Source organism: Neovison vison, chromosome 7 (genome assembly GCF_020171115.1).
Source record: "Neovison vison isolate M4711 chromosome 7, ASM_NN_V1, whole genome shotgun sequence".
Taxonomy (NCBI): Eukaryota; Metazoa; Chordata; class Mammalia; order Carnivora; family Mustelidae; genus Neogale; species Neogale vison.
Window position 1 is genome coordinate 103877174 of NC_058097.1, and position 16437 is coordinate 103893610.

At 54.5% G+C, this 16437-nt stretch overlaps 1 protein-coding gene across 2 annotated transcripts in view; it reads right to left on the bottom strand.

Moving 5' to 3' along the window:
- The window catches only part of DRD2 (dopamine receptor D2), a 58984-nt gene that overhangs the window by 7312 nt on the left and 35235 nt on the right, over positions 1–16437 (bottom strand). For both annotated transcript variants that reach the window (XM_044260616.1, XM_044260615.1), the window contains exons 2-3: positions 5932–6238; positions 1004–1113 (exon numbers count right to left, since the gene is read on the bottom strand). In XM_044260616.1, coding sequence (XP_044116551.1) covers positions 1004–1113; positions 5932–6216 — 395 coding nt within the window. In that variant the 5' untranslated portion in view covers positions 6217–6238. The remainder of the gene's footprint in view (positions 1–1003; positions 1114–5931; positions 6239–16437) is intronic.

Sequence of the window (16437 nt, forward strand, 5' to 3'; positions counted from 1 at the left end):
CTGCAGGCCCGGGGACCCCTTGTTCCACAGCAGGTACACACCAGAGACGCCCTGCACCTTGGGGACTGACAGTTGTCACCTCCATGAAGCCCACCCAGATGTAGATACTCTCCTGACCCTGCCCACACAGCCTTTGGAGCCTCATGGCTGACCAGCTACCATTTACTCCTGGGCCCTCTTATCTATTACTCCAATCTCCCAGCTTGGATTGTAGGGTGTCTGAGGGGCCAGGCTCTGGGTCTTTGCACCTCTGAAACCACACCTGGGCTGGGCTCCCAGAAGGTGGAAGTGTTTGCTGATGGATTGGGAGCCAGGTGCCTCAGAGCAAGAGTGAAGCCCCATTGGGTAGAAGAGAAGCACAGTAGTAATTGTTTATGGTCCCTCATACTCCTCTACCCAGCACCTCTTGAAGGGTAGCTCATCCCATGTTCCGAGAACCCCACGAGGGGAGTAGAGCCAGGGCCTCTGGGAGCCTGCGTGGCCTGCGTGTGCAAATCAGTGAAAGGTTCCAAGGCTATGGCTTGGCAAGCTGAGCATGGCCTGGGCCCCCTCAGGCTGGTGCTGGATGTGAAATTCACCCAGACGCTGCAGCCCCGCCCGGACAGGTGTCAGCATCCTTGATTTCTGGACAAAGCAGGGCTGTGAGGACTTGCACACTCTGCCCAAGGTCATGTCCGTAGGAAGTGACAGAGCTAGGGCTGCAGCCAGAACTAAGAGCTTTCTTGTCTTTAGCAGTTGCTGTTTGGGTATCCTTGGTAGCCTCGCTGTCTGTTGGACAGCCTGTACTCCCCCAGCCAGACACAAGGGCCCCTGCACATGTGTGTGCGTACACATGTGCACACATACACACATACACACACACACACACACGCATGCACACACAAACATCCAGACCCGCAGGCACAGCCGTGCAGCCTCACAGGCAGAGCCTGCCCCTGCAGGAGAGCTGGGGAAGCCCAACATGTGACCGGCCTGCGTCCCCCTCCCCCCTGGCTGGGCTCACCTGTCAATGCTGATAGCACACAGGTTCAGGATGCTTGCCGTGCACATCATGACATCCAGAGTGACAAAGATGTCACAGTGAATCCTGCTGAATTTCCACTCGCCCACCACCTGGGGACAAAGCACCAGAAGGGGTGGGCAGCAGATGAGGAGGATCTCCTGGGGCAGATCAGGCTGCAGGCTCAGAGGGCAGTTGCAGGGGTCTTGTGAGGCTCCAGCTGGGTTCTGGGGGAGAAGTGGGGCAGCAAGGGGAGCCTGAGGCCCTTGTCCCTAGTCCCCTCTCCTTCTAGACACATAAGTGTCCCTTGGTGCCAAGAACTGGGCTAGAAGAAAGATGAGCAACTTTCTACCAAGTGCCACTACTTCAAGCCTTCATTTTGCAATACAGCCGCGTGATGAGCTTGCAATCCCATTCCATTGATGGGGAAACTGAGCCTCAGAAATGGGCAGTGACTTGCCCAAGGCTGGTCGGCTCAGCTTCTGATCCTGCCTGGGCCCAGGTTCCTGGGGCCGGGGTGGGGGGTGGAAGGGGGCGCGGCAGTGCCTTCAGAGCAGCACCATGCAGAGCACAGAATCAGGGCACAAAGAGTGTCTGTTAAAGACGACAGTGAGGACCATGGCTCTGAAAGGGAAGACAGTGGTGCTCTTTGTCAGACCTGGAGAACACAGGACAGAAAAAGTGGGGCTTGAACTGTGGGAACAGCAGGCAGGGGCAGGGAGAGATGCTGTATCCACATGTCCTTGTAGGCCAGGAATGAGGACACCTGCTCCTGGCAGGGGCATCCTGCATCCCTTCACACACACACACACTCTCTCTCTCTCTCTCTCCCCCATACCTCCTGTTGTTTACACACAGAGGCATGCACAGTCACTCCGCAGGTGGGCCTGAGCACAGAGTCAGGACAGGGAGAGCCAGCCTGGGCCTCTACCAACAGGAGGAAAAGGAGCCGGAAAGCCACCCCCCGGGGGCCTGGAGCAGGGCAGGACCCACTCTCCTGGCTCAGCTCAGCCACAGGGCTACTGATGACGTGCTCATTCTCCCCGCTGCCCTTTCTGTTCTGCTCCCAGGCATGAAAGCAAATGTTGGCACTTCAACTCTCAGTGACAGGAGCTGTGGCCGCTGTGGTGGGACATGAAGACACAGCAGATTGTCCCAGAAGACAGGCAGATGGCTTCTCTGGGCCCACAAGGCCCACGCCAGGGCCTCTCCCCCTGTGGCAGCACAGGGCTCCCCAAGGTCTGGATGGGGGTGGGGAGCTTCGGGTGTAAACAGAACTGACCTTTAAGGACACTACTGGGAGGGCCCCAGGCCCACCTGGCCCACTCTCCACCATGCAGTCCCCCTAGGCTAGTACTTCAGCGCTGCTTCCATGTCCCTGGAGCTCTAGGTCTGAGACACCAGGGCCCTCTTCCTCCTGCTTTTCTCTCCTTCCCTCTTCCTGGCCTTCCTTCTTTGCCATAGAAACCTATGAGCAACTTACTACGTGCCAGCTCTGTCCTAGACTCTGGGGTATAATGGTGAATGGTACGGGCATAGTTCCTGCCATTAGGGAGCTCTCCATCCCCACCCCCATAGGCCTTTCTGGAGCACAGAAGAAGGGAGGGCTTTCCTCCACAGTCCTGGGGGCAGCTGACTCAAAGACTCAAGAGAAATTGTTGGCGGCCTCCTCCACCCACTGTGGGCCTGTGGGCATCTCACGCTCGCACAAGACAGGGTTGCTGTGCCTGCTCATCGGGGAGGGGACTGACACTCACACTCAGTACATGTGTGGCACGCCTGGGGCTGAGAACAGTTCTTCGGGAAGCACGTCCTATGCTCTCTCGTAAACCACCTTGGGAAGGGTCATCTAGCTTGTCACAAGAGTAGACACCTACGTACAAATGACTAAGCGCACATAAAGCGCGAAAGCAGAGGTTATTATTGCAAGGGGGGTGTACGAGCTTTGAGTCAGAGAGGAATGTGGACTTGTCCAAGGTCACCTGGTGATTTAGTGGCAGAGGGAGGACCGGCCCCCAGGTTTGCTAGGACAGCACCAGGGCTGGGACTTGGCATCTTTGGACACCGCTTATCGACCTCAATGTCTACATGCAGCTGAGCCATGAGACGGCTCGGCAAAATCCTAATAATAATCAGCCTGTGTTAAGCAGGGACTATGTGTCAGGCACTGAGAAGTGTCATCTCTATCGACGGTGACAGCAAAACTCTGAAGCTAGTGATAGGACCACTGCACCTCCAAACCCACAGCCAGTGACACCCCACACCCTGCTCTGCAGCTTTGCCTATTTTTTTTTTTTCTCGGCCCGGAATGCAAGTGCTTTGCTCCGTCCCCTGGATTCTTCTTCTGGAAGCATCACTTCTTCCTGCAAGAATTCCTTGTACCCACATGCCCCCCACCCCCCGCAATCTTGTTTCCACATCCTCTGTGGGGACGGCTCTGTTGTCACCACCATCAGGCTATATGTCACTATATACTACAGTGGTCCTATTGGGTCTTCGCTGATGGCAGCCAATGCCCTGAGGATGCTGTAGGACATGGCAGGGCTCAGTCCCTGCTGAATGAGTGAATAAAGACAATCTGGGCCTGTTCCCTTCTCAATCTCATCTGCCCACCTGGTGAACCCTCACCTCACAGGGTGATGAGGCCAAAATGCGGACAAGTGATCCTGATTCCCTTCTCCCAGGTCTGTTTCCAGATGGAAAGTGTCAGAGTTGGGAAAGGACCCTCATCCTCTCACTGCAAATCACGTGCTTTCCCTGTGCCAAGGAGAATAACTAATGCACTCCCGGTCCCCATTAGATATGCCCCGTTGTGCCAGGCCATCAGAGGCACTAATATTCCTGGGGACCAGGGGGAAAATTCTAGACAAGGGTGTCTCCTAGAGAGGACAGAGTATATGGATCGAAAGGACACTCTGGCAGGATATTGGGATAGGCTGAGACTCTACTCGGGGCAGTCTCTAGGGAACCATCAGTGGCTGAGATGACGTCCTGTAGTACTCAGGGCCCAGCTCTTGTTTTGCAGGGACACGATGGGAAAGTCAGAGCGCTCCGAGACAGCGTTCTTCACCCTGCCCGGCCAAAACACTGAGCATCCCCTCCAAAATCATGGTGAACAGCTATTTGGAAATACCCAGTCAAAGAACTTATAGATGCCTAGGAGCTCCAAGACGGCCTTAAACCACAGTGTCTGGGGAGGGCTTGCCGATCCGCGGAAGCCCAGGAGCCACACGCTGAGCTGCAGGCAGAGCACGACTCCCTTTGGGGGTAGAGGGGGCCTGGTTGCCCGGGCACGGGGAGGGCCCTCGCCTGGAGGACAGGTGCTGCATACCTACTACCATCATCTTCCGCTTCATTGCCATTGTCACGCTGACTTTTACGTACTGTTCTCTACGCGAGCCCTACCACTCTAAGCGCTTTACCTCCATTAACTCCTTAGACCTCCAGCAATGCCACGAGCAGGCACTGTATGTGCCTTTGTTCGCATAAGGAAAGCGAGTCACAGAGAGGGTTTCGCCCTGCCGCTCACCCCTCATTTTTCCCAGACGGCCTGAGGCCTGGGACACTCTTTTGAGAGTGAGCAGGAGGGGAATGGCCTTAGGATTAAGAAGGGCTCCTCAGGGACAGGCCTTTAGGACGTGAATGGACAGTCTGGAGTCCCTCACAGATGTGAGAGTCACAGAGGAAGCAGAGCCCCTGCTTGTGACGTCTGTAGAATTTAGGTCTGTTTGTTTCTTTGGGTTCTTCCTTAACATCCATTTTGAATGTTCCAACCCGTTTGGGAGACAGGGAGAGAGGCCACTCTGGACCAGCCTCCCTTTCCCACTCAGCTTCTTCTCCTAGATGTCTCCTCTGCTCAAGCAAACAAAATCTCATGTTTTCCTTTAAAAACAGAAAAACCTTCCCTCTCTGCCAGGGACTTGCCTCTGTGGCGGAGGTAAGTCCTTCTCTTGCCCAGGCAGGAGGGTACCTGTCTAGCGATCTGAGCGACCTTAGCATTGGCTCTTCCCTCAAGGGCCAGTCCATTCCCAGACTCCACCCCAGAATCCTTGGCCAAGAAAGGGGCAGATCCAGGACCCAAGTCCCCAGACCCTCCCATGTCTGCCTGGCAGCTCTGGGAAATGTCCACCATCGTGAGGGACTCCTCCCTTGGTGCTTTCTCCCCTTGCTGTGTGATCTGCGTGAGGACAGGCAGCTTCTTAAAGCTTCTGTTTCCTCTTCTGTAAGCCGAGAAGAACAGTGTCAACTCCCAGGATTAGCATGAGTGTGAAGCCTGTGTCTGCGACAGGCCTGGCCCAGTGCCTGCACCACAGTGGGGGCTGCCTGCTCTCTGTTCAGATGCACAGAGAGGGGCTCTGTCCTAGCAGAGCCCTTAGGGACATCCCTGAGCAAAGGGGCTGTGGCACAGGGCTTAGACACCCCTGCCTGGGGGTCCCAGACACAGGCATTAGACCAAATTGGGGGAGGGGGGAGGGATAAGGAGCACACAGAGCAGCAGCCTTTCTTTGGAAGTTTGAACTGAGAGCCGGAAGCTTCCAGCCTGGAAGCATGAACATCCCCTTCCTTAAGGACCCTACTCAATGACTCAATGACTCAATGACTGCCATGGCCAGCATGATCAAACAAGCCAAACTGGGGCCTGACAGAGCTCCAGCTGGGACCCGTCAGCTGAGTGATTTCTCGGACCCCCCAGCTCACCTCCTATGAACCGGTGTCCGTGGTGCTCTGAGGGCCACACGGGAGACATGGCGCATGGAGGACGGGACACTTACTAAGTGCCCTTAATAAGCACTCTCAAATGGGGCATTGGATGGCTAAGGAACAAACAGCCCATTTTATCCGGAGAGAAACTGAGCCCAGAGTGGAGGAAGAGGCCAGGCCAGTGGAGAAGGCACCAGGCAACTTGTCGGTGGGAGCCAGGGAGGACCTACCTCCAGGTAGACGACCCAGGGCATGACGAGCGTGGCCACCAGGAGGTCGGCCACCGCGAGGCTGACGATCAGGTAGTTGGTGGTGGTCTGCAGCGCCTTCTCGCGGGACACGGCCATGCACACCAGCACATTGCCGAAGACGATGACGAAGATGAGCAGGGTGAGCAGCATGGCATAGTAGTTGTAGTGGGGCTTGCCCACCTTGCCTTCCGACCCGTTGAAGGGCCGACTCCAGTTGCGGCTTTCCGGATCATCATCGTACCAGGACAGGTTCAGGGGATCCATCAGGGCAGCCGGTGGCCGGGCTCTGGCCAGGAAAGACGGACACAGGGAGTGAGCAGGAGGACCTCCCCAAGCGTGCCGCCTCCCCCAGGAAGGCTCCAGGGCTAAAGCCAACCCCGGGCAGTTAGCAGCAGTCTCCAGCTTCGAGATTGTCAGCTCTGAATCTACCAATTTTCTTACAACATTGGGGCCCGCTGCCACTACGCTGCTGGCAAGTCCTTGCCGATGGCAAAACAAATGAGCAAGTGTGATTTTTTTTTTTTTAAGTATAATAGAGTAAATGAGCTTGAAAAGAGCTGGTCGTCCATTCGACAAACAGTAAGCACGTCCCAGGCACCCCACACTTGAGACAAGGTAGCGAGAAGGTCCAGCTTTCAGGGGCAGGAAGAGGAGTGTGCCTTCATTCATTCTTGATTCTATAAAATATGTAGTGAGCACTGTTCTATGGAGTGCTGGAAACAGGGCAGGTACAAAATACACATGGTTCTCCGGCGCACGTTCTAAAAGAAACAACAGCTAGTGAATCAAGCAATTTAATCTCTAAGCAGTGGGCACTAGGAAATGGAATGCAGGAGAGACACCTAACCTAGTTTAAGGATAGAAAGAAGACTTTCCCAAGGAAGTAACGTTTGACAGACACCCAAAGGTGTATAGGAATTCAGCAGGGGAAGAGCTGGGAGCCCAGGGAAGGGTCTTGACACAAGAAGCATCATAAGCAAATGACAGAGCGAGAGAGCAGGTGCCCAGTGGAAAACTAGGAGGAGATTCATTCGGGACAGCTGAAACCCAGGGGGATTCGGCATGAGTGGAACTGAGGAGGCTGCCACAGCAAGGCCCTGGAAGGCTTTACAAGGGCTGCTAGATTTGACTCAGAGGGCAGCAGGAACCACATGATCAGATATGGCTCCCAGACAGAAGGTTCTTGGCCGCTCTATAGAGATGCAAGGGTGTGCCAAGCAGGTGGCAGGACAGCAGCTGGGAGGCTAAAGGAACCCAAGGAAGAGATGATGAGTTTCTACAAGACAGCCCTGAGAACTTCCTGAAGGAGGTGTCATGTGATACAGTAAAAAGAGGAATTAGCCAGACAACAGAGACTGGGAGACATTGCAGCTAGAGAGAATACAACACAGTCCCAGACAACAACTCTATTTGGCTAAAAATGTAAGGCAAGGGGGTGGGGTGGGGAATGAAACCGGAGGGCAATTCATGGGTCAGAGTGGGTCTCATAAGCTTGGGAGCCCCCTGAGAGGTTGGGCACCGAGGAAAGATCACTGGGCTGGTGTTTTAGAAAAGTGGCCGCTGCAGTGTAGAGGGCCCCTTGGAGGAGGCGAGGCTGCGGCTGTAATCCAGGTAAGAGAGGGTGGTCGTCTGAATGACGGCGGCAGCAATGAGAATGGAGAGGTGTTTAGCATCGGTAGCTAACTTGTAAGTCAGTATCCTGGAAATTGCTCATTACGTAGATGTGGGATGGGAGAGGGGCCGGAGCACACGAGGAGAGAAGGTGTAGAGGTAAACTGCATTTTTGCCTTGGGCTCTGGAAGAAGAAAGAACAGGAGGCAAGAGAGCCTGAGCGGCAGACCTGAGCTGCATTGGGCACCGGTGAGCCTGACAGCCTGTGTTTGGGTTGTGATTGGAACATAACACACATAGAGTACAGCTCGCTTTCCTGCTAACGAAAGTGTCCCTAGTTTCCATGATGGGAGGCAGCTTATCAGGAATTCAAGGCATTCCACACAAAGCACTATGCTTTCCAGGGGCTTTGCTACCCCCAAGGGACTGGAAATCCACTAGTTTATGCCATTTGGGATGAACGTGGTTCCAGGTCCGCAACAGGGAGGGTAGTACACCAGCTACAAGAGGTCAGAGAGGGGACTCTGGAGAGGGTCTGCCCACCTTCTTCCACCTTCCACCCTCATCCTCGTCTGACACACCTGCTCTGCGGCTTCTCAGTGTGAGCGTGGAAGGTGTCCTACCTAACCACCAGTCTGGAGCCTCTGGGGAGATCACAACGCCTAACTCCACATGGGGTGGCATGAAATGACCCCCATGCAACTCATCTTCCAGCTCTAAGGTGGAGAAACCCAGTGTTGCAGCGGTGCTGCCCTCTGCAAACCCACGGCCCGTCTTCCCACTTGGAGCACACAGCACATACCCATCAGGCAACAGGGGCTCCTCCTGCTCCCTCCTGTTCTCAGTCAGCACCTCTCAAGCCCGCTAGCCATAGAGCGATGTGCCAGGCACTGAAGGGGGCCTGGAGACACAGAGGCTCCTGAACATTCTTTCTGCCTCCCCTCGCACTTCTCAGTCCCTCTCCGCGGGGCCAGTGGCCTCTGATGGAGACTCTGTGGCTTCCTTTCTAGCCCACCCCATGCCCTCTCAACACCCAACCAGACTCGTGCTTCTGCTCAAAATCCAGAACCAGCCTACGACATCGCTTCATACACCTGCAGAGGGTTTGACAGTTGGCTCCAATACATATATATCATGCAATATATGTATTACCTCATTTACCCTCAAAACAACCTAAATGGCTTATAATTTATCCCCACTACAATGAGAAAGGTCTTTGGAAAACATCCCTTCCTTTCCCCTGCTAGCCTAGCCCCTACCCATCCTTCAAAGCAAGGCTTGCACAGGAGCCTCCTTCCCTGGAGTCCATCTCAAGCGCTCTCAGCTGGACCATCTCCCTGTCTCCTTGGGGGGTCCCAGAGCATCATCCCTGAGTTCCATTCTGGAACACACCCCCTCTGTGTATCTGTTTTTTTCCCCCCACAATGGATTGTAAGCATCTTAAGAGTTATACCACGTTTTGCTCATGCCTTGTCGTCTTCATGGAATAAATAAATTAAAGAGCATATGCTCTTGTTTTCTGGGATCTGCAGGTAATAAGTTGTTTGCTGAACTGAATGGGAGGCTCTGTGAGTCCAACTGGGAAGAAAAGCCCTCCGCCTTGGAATGTGGGTACACAGCGAGGCCACTCGATGGGCGAGACACAGAAGAGAAAGGCAGCCCCAAAGTACCATAGGTGTTGCATGTTGGATCCCCAGAAAGAAGACTCTGGGGAGGAAGTTAGCGCGTAGGGAATTTACTGGGGAACTTTTGTAGGATGGAGGCTTGCAGAGAAGGGCAGGGAGCGGGACTGGGCTGAGGAGAAGCTGAGCTGCTTTGCAGTCCCATCAAAGGCCTCAGATGAGCCCCTCAGAGAACCTACAGAGGTGTCCCTTCTCATAATGGTCACAGAGTGTGGGCTGTCCCAGGGAAAGGATGTGACTTTGAGAGAGGCATCTCTCTTCAAGTGGGTGCCCCAAGAGGGTAGACCCGTCCTGAAATGTCAGCTGTCAGCAGGCCCAGTAGTTGGGGCGTGGGGGGGTGGGGGGAGACATGTTGGTCCTGCAGGGGTCTGGGGCTCACTCTGCCACCCGTGGGCAGAGATCAGAGAGGAAACGCACAGGTCCATGGCTGGGGTGCTCATGGAGGGCTTCCTGGAGGGGCAAGAGCTTCAACCAGAATTTAAAATCATGGGTCCAGTGAGATAGCGAATTGAGCATTGCCAGTCAGGGCAGGGGAGGGGGTGAGCTCTCATTCCTCTGCTTGTCAGCCCCTCTGCAGGACAAGAGTGAAGAATGAGTCCCTTCACCCAAGGCTGGAAAGGCCTCATGCATTTAATTTTCTAATTCAGTATCTGTTCTAGATAGGTTTTTTTTCTGATACAAATGTATTCGATTAACATTACAGAAAGAATGGGGAAACCAAGTTAGTCCTAAATGCCTGTAGACCCTATTAATATCTTGGTGCAGGATTTTCCTCCAACCCCCAGAGCCAGCCCGAGTCCCTAGCGTGTCCACAGCACCCTTCCATCTGGGGCCAACATGGCTCACAAGCAGGGGCCCTCTGGCTAGCTCTCAAGTCACACCAAGCAGAGCAGGAATTCAGCGAATTCAGCCCCACAGAGGAGGTACTCTGGCATGAGAGGTACTAATGTAAGATAGGACTGAGGACCGAGACACCTGGGTCCCAATCCTAACTCCACCTTTATTTGCTCTGGGGATCTTGGCCAGACTACTTGGCTTCACTGAGCCTCAGTTTTCCCACTTGCAAAATGGGGATAAAAATTACTGTCATGAGGAAAGAGTAAGATGATGCATGTGTGGCTGCCCAGGTAAGCTCTCAAGGACTGTGAACTTTACAAATCAAACCAAGCAAAAGAATTAAAAGAAACAAGCACTCAGACCACAAGCCTGAAGATCCTGGAGGTGAAGTGACTAGACTGTCCAAATGCAGTCCCCTGGGGTCAGGGGTTGCCCTGGGGACCCGCTGTTATACCCTGCTGCCTCCTCCGGCTCGGCCTTGGAAAGCAGGGGTCTAGATAAGGGGAGAAGGGGCCCAAGACATGGCAAACCACCCCTGGGAGGGAGGAAAGAATAAAGGCGAAGTCTATGCCTGAGCCAGGCAATACCAACTGTCATGTTTCCTAGGCTCCAAGATAGAGCTGAATGTGAGATGCACCAGTAGGAAAGAAAAAAAACGCTATCAACCTGCAATACAGCTCTAAGATGGGCTCCACTGTACAATGCATTCTGATTTCAGAGACATTAAAATGTGTGCATGCAGAGGTGGGGGAGATGTGCACCCTAGAATGCTTAAAATACAGCAGTCTTCTGGCAATTTCTTTGCTGGCTATTTTTTGGGACACCTTAGTACCCACTCGGCACATCCCCGCTCCAGCCACATCCCTTCCTCTTTGCTTCCAGCCTAGGGCTCCAGGAGGTGTCCCAGAAGGGTCTGTCCCACAAAGCTGTGGTCTTTTTCACTCCAGGGGCTCTAGGAGGGCCCCTCAGATGCCTGTTCTTGCTTGGGCCCTCCAGCCTCTCCATCCCTTTCAGAGCTTCTGTTGGGGGTCGAGGGAGGGGGCTTCAGGTTATTCGGGCTGGTCCTCAGAGAAGCCACATGAGGTCAGGGCCCGCTCAGCGCCTCTGGAACTGGCAACGGCCACACTGAGAGCAGTTGGCACCCTGCGTGTACCAGGATGGTCCAAATTTCTTATTCTTTTTCAAAAAGGAGACGGCTACATGTATGACCCAAGGCGAATTACCCTTAAAGGAAATTTCAGATAAATAAATCTCATATTATTTTTAAAACTTTCTGTCATCAGAACAAGAATCCCGATTTGGAGTTATGAAAATAGGGTCACCTTGCTCACCAACCTCCAGACGCCACCTCCATTCTCCTCCAGGCGGCTAGGCTAGTGGCTCATGTGTCAAACTCCTAACCAGTCCAGATCAATGAGCATTTAGTGAGCGCCAAATACATACATGGTCACTGCCATGCTCAGCAACTTAGTCCTGCTCCTAGAACAGGGATGGATGAGCTAACCCTGTTGCTAAAGATTGAAATGTGTGCCTCTCAATGTGTGCCTTGGGGAAGGCATCCCCCCAAGGGGATGGTATGGGGAGCTGAGGTCTGGATGACTTGAGGACAGCGTCAAGAGAAGGCAGCCATCTGCAAGCCTGGAAGGCAGCACTCACCAGAACCCAAGCGCGCAGGACCCTTGACCTCAGACTCCCAGCCTCCAGGACGGTGAGGAAGTTAATTTCTGTAGTTGAAGCCCCCCATCTAGGGTACTTTGTTAAAGCAGCCTGAGCTGATAGAGACCCCAGTGGGAAGAGCTGCTGTTTCTCTCCCAAAATATCACCCTCCTCTTCCATGTGCGGTAAAGCAGGGCCTCTGCTGCTCCACCAGCAGACGCTGGCAGAGAAGTCCTCAGGTGCGCTGGGGCCTCCTAGACAACTTCTCAGCTGCCCTGGTGCAGGGGAAAGAGCTTTGGGAGCTCCGTGGTGCACCCCACTCCCCACAAGCCTCAGGCCATCTTAGTGCCAGAGACCCCCCTGACCCTCATCTGTCTCCAGTACTCAGCTCAGAAGGGCAACCATCACCTGAAAGACCTTCCAGAATCATCCACTCGGTGGTCTGTTCCCATTCCATCCAGCTCTCCTTAACCTCCAGCCTTGTTCCCACCCATTCTGCTGGTTGCTGCCCTCAGAGCCCACAGCAAAGCTTCCCAACGTGGCGTCTGGAGTGAATCGAGGTGTGTGGGTTAGATCAGTGCCAGTGGACAGTGGAGGGGGCTTTTCCAGCTTCCTGGCCTTCCGCCACTTACCCTTTGGGCTTTCCCATGTGTGACCATTTCCTGTTTGTGCCCTCATTTGAAAATGAGCCGGCTGTCCAGGTGAGGAAGACAGGGAGCCCAGACAGAGAGCTGGGGCAGAGCTGGCCCACTGCCCCTGCAGTGCACCTCTCACACCACCTGCCAGAGCTGGGGCAGGGAGGGGAGGAGGGGAAGGCGCAGGCTGGCTGAAGGAGGCAGGCAGCTCTCCAGCACGCCCCAGCAGCCTGCAGTCCCCACAGCCTGCAAACACAAACAGCCTCTCACAGGTACTTGGAAGGAAGGAAAATTTTTTTGAAAATTTTGAAAATTTCCAGTTTGAGGCTTCAAAATTCCAGCTTGAGGCTGATCCCCCAAACCTAGTGGGTACAGTGGCCCTTGGTCCCCAGACTGGTGGGATGGGGCCAGAGGGGTCAATCCCTTAGGAAAGCCTGGGACCCGGGAGCAAAGCTGGCGGGAGGGGTGGGGTTATGTTCCCTCTCTAGTTTGATTCCATCCACCAGCAAAACTTGGGGACACAGGGACCAGAGGTGGGGCGGGAGGAACCCTTGGCACAGTAGAAACTCCAGCAGCCTGGTTCCCGTGGTGCTCCTGGTGCTGCCTCCCCAGAAAGTTTGGCATTTGAAGGAATCAAATTGTCTAATTAAAATTTAACAATCTCTTCTCAGGCTCCATTGCTGCTGAGACACTGCTGTCTTAAACACATCATTTTCCCTTTTTTTCTGAAACTTGAAGCATTTCAATGAAAAAGAAGGGGTGGGGAGGGGAGTACTTTGCATTTGCATCTCAAAAGCAGCTTGTGGAGTGCTGGCACTGGAGGGGATTGGGGAGGGAGTGCGCAAGGGGCTCCTCCTCAAGGCCCAGGAATTCCTGCTGGCCCCTGCTCCTCCACAGAGGGGTCCAAATTTGGGGGTGGGCACCTCCCGTGACTCCTGCAGCTCCAGCAAGAGTGGGATCCGAAGGCGGGGGCGGGAAGGAGCCTCCAATCCTTCCTACAACGAAGGGAAACCCGAAGTCTTTAACTAATGCCCTGGAAGGAAGGATGGATGCTATCATCTCCAGGCTGACCCTTTCCTCACCCCTGACTCTTCCTTGGCCTGCCAGGCCCAAACAGGAAGGGTGAGCCAGGTGGTGAGGCCCTGAGTCTGGCCCAGGTGCCAGTGGTCATTCTTAGGGGAAGAAACACTTGCTTTTGCCCAGGGGTGGGAGAGGGCCCAGGTAAGGTCCTGTACCTACAAATTCCTAGAGCTCAGGCATGGCGGGGGGGGGGGGGGGGGGGGGGTATCTGTTACCTCCTGGACTCCCTCCATTGCTCTTGCTTTTCTCCACCCAGAGCCTCTGGGCAGCTGTGGGGGATCAGGTTTGGACTATTTAAAGAGACCTAGGCTAGTGGGGAAGGAGGGGGTGTGGTCCTAAGAACCAGGGGTGGCAGGCACCTGCTCCAAGCTTCCTCACTGCTCCCTGGAGCTAAACCTGGCCAGGCTGCCCTTTGCCTCCTGCCTCACAGCAGAGAGGAGCTGCCCTCGGGCACTCACTTAACTTCCTGTTCCCAGAGCCACAAAGCCACCAACCTAAATACCACTTGTTGCTCTCCCCTCCTGGGTTCCCAAGTCTCTACCCCTAACCAGGCCCAATCCTTCCACGGAGGCTCACGTTCCCATTGTCCCAGCTAACCTCGTCCTCCTGGGACCCTCCAGGACAAGCCCTTCTCCAGGGAAGCCTTCCCGAGGCTCCAGCCCTGAGCCATCGTCTGGCGGACTACGTTCACAGCACCTGTGCTCCTTAGTGGCCCTCATCAGAGCATAATTAAGTCACTTGTCTAATTATTTGTTTAGTGTCGGTTCTTCTTGCCAACCTGGGAGCTACACCAGTGTAAGGATAACACTTATGTTGTCTTTTATTTTCCTGGCCTTCTCACTTTCCAGCATGGTGGTGGCCATGGTGAGTAAATGTCAAGGAGGCACTCATGGGAGCCAGAACCTCACTCAGGTCGAGAGGAGCCAGGCCCAGGGTCTTCTTCTGCCCTGGTTGTTATTCCTCCCCCAGATCCTTCTGGAGGGGTACCAGTAGCCTCCCCCAAGATCTCTCTCTGGCCCTCTGGGCCTGGGTCACAGAGTTGGATACCCAACTGTTTGGGGTCCATTGAGGGAATTTTCCAGTGGGGCCCACAGAGTTGCAAGCCACTGAAAGAGAGAACGCACATATGTGAAGGGGAGTGAGTATAGGCATGTGGGGAGGTGGGGAGACGTCAGTTCTGTGGGAAGAGGTGCAGAGAGCCTGTGGGGATGGCTTCTGGGCTCCCAGAAGGCCTGGGGGGGCAGCAGTTCACAGTGTCTAGATGAGGACCCCACGGAGGGAGTGACATCCCAGCAGGCCAAGGCGGCTGGAGCCGTTTCTAACACAGCACCAAGCAGCGGCCTGAATGTCGCTGAGACAGGGTGGGTCCCAAGAGATGAGAGCAGAGCATGATTGGGGCCTTCCCAGCCCTCATGCTGCCATGTTTCCCCCTCTTTCCAACATGGCCAGGTGCCCAGGCCCTGCCCAGGGGTCCCTGGGAGTATGAAGTGTCCCAAGAGACCAGGACCAAGGAGGGCTGCAGGGCTAGCTCAGGCCTGGCCCCCTCTCCCTGTTCTAAGGTAGGGTAAGGCAGGGTCTGGAGACCCAGATAATGCAAGAAAGGAGTCTGCCTGACAGCCCCATCCCTGTGCATTTTGAAGGCTCCGTAAAAATGTCTCTTCACGAACTGTCAAAGTGTCACAAATTAATTAACTGTTAGCTGGGAGTGACTCAGTGTGGGGAGGGGGCGGGGAGCGAAGGCTCCAGTACCGCTCAGCTAAGCGGGCTGGTGGTGCTATTCTCTCCGTGCGTGTGCTGCCTGCTGATTAAAAATCCTCGCAGCTCAACCCGGTGCAAGGGACAGGGCAGAGAGCTGGGGCAGCTCACGTGCGGAGCAGAAAATTGGCAGGTGGGAAGCAGGGTGGAGGGCGTGGGGCCCGGGGCCCCCTCCCCAAGGAAGGAAACACAGTGGGGAGAAGGAGGCCTCTACAAATTGCTCAGATCTAAATTCAGAAAGGAACCCACAGGCTGGCGCTGGGTTTTCCCCCCTTCCTTTCTCTTTTTTCCCCTTTGCAACTCCCCCTTCCCCCTCAGGATGACAAGAATTGGGAAGTTGAGCTGGGTTTGCCCTGAGCACTGGGTCAAGGAGCCCAGGAGGCAGGTACACTTAGCCAGACTCACCAGCAGGAGCCCGGAGAGGAGGGAGGGCGGGTCTCAGACCAGCCTCCTTGACCTTTACTTTAATTTCAGGAAAGAATTGAGAAAACATGCTCTTGAAAGCCAAGAGGGAGACAAATCCTGAACCTTATTGCTCTGAAAGGAGGAAAAACAGTCCTTGCTATTTGGCAGAAAATGGCTTCGCTTTATGAAAAGACACCCCTGTTCGTGAAAACAAGCGGCGGGTGAGTCCGAATAAGAGCCAGCACCCACCATCCCGTCACTGGGAGCCCTGGGGTCCCATGCCTGCCCCCCACCAACCCTTCACTGCCTCAGGCTGGCACTGGGGACTGTGGGGACATTACTTTTGCAGGAAGGAGAACAGAGCTCTTTCCCCGATGCGGAGTGAGGGAAAGGGGGCAGCAAGGTCTAACTTTATGACTCCTGCCCAAAGACCAACTGAAGGTAAAACCTCACGGCCAGGACGCAGTCAGTAAGATCCAGATTGTGGAAAAATGCAGTAAGAGAAACTTGAATGCCGAATGGGCCGATGTAATGTGGGGAACTTACTTGAATCCCAATTCAGAGAAATCAGCTTTTTAAAGATCCCTGATGTTTCACCAGACCTCTGACAATCTGAAGGGTGGGTTCCGATGCCAGGAAGGGATCCCTGAGAAGGGTTCTTGAGTGTGGCAGTGGTGTTCTGGCTCATTTTTGTAGGGCCCAGATCGGGTTGCGATACACAGCAAAGTATTTACAGACGAAATTCTTTGATGTCTGGGGTCTCTTTGAAACGAACACAATGAGTTTATGGATGACTCAAAATGGGCCACACGCTGGTTGTGGTA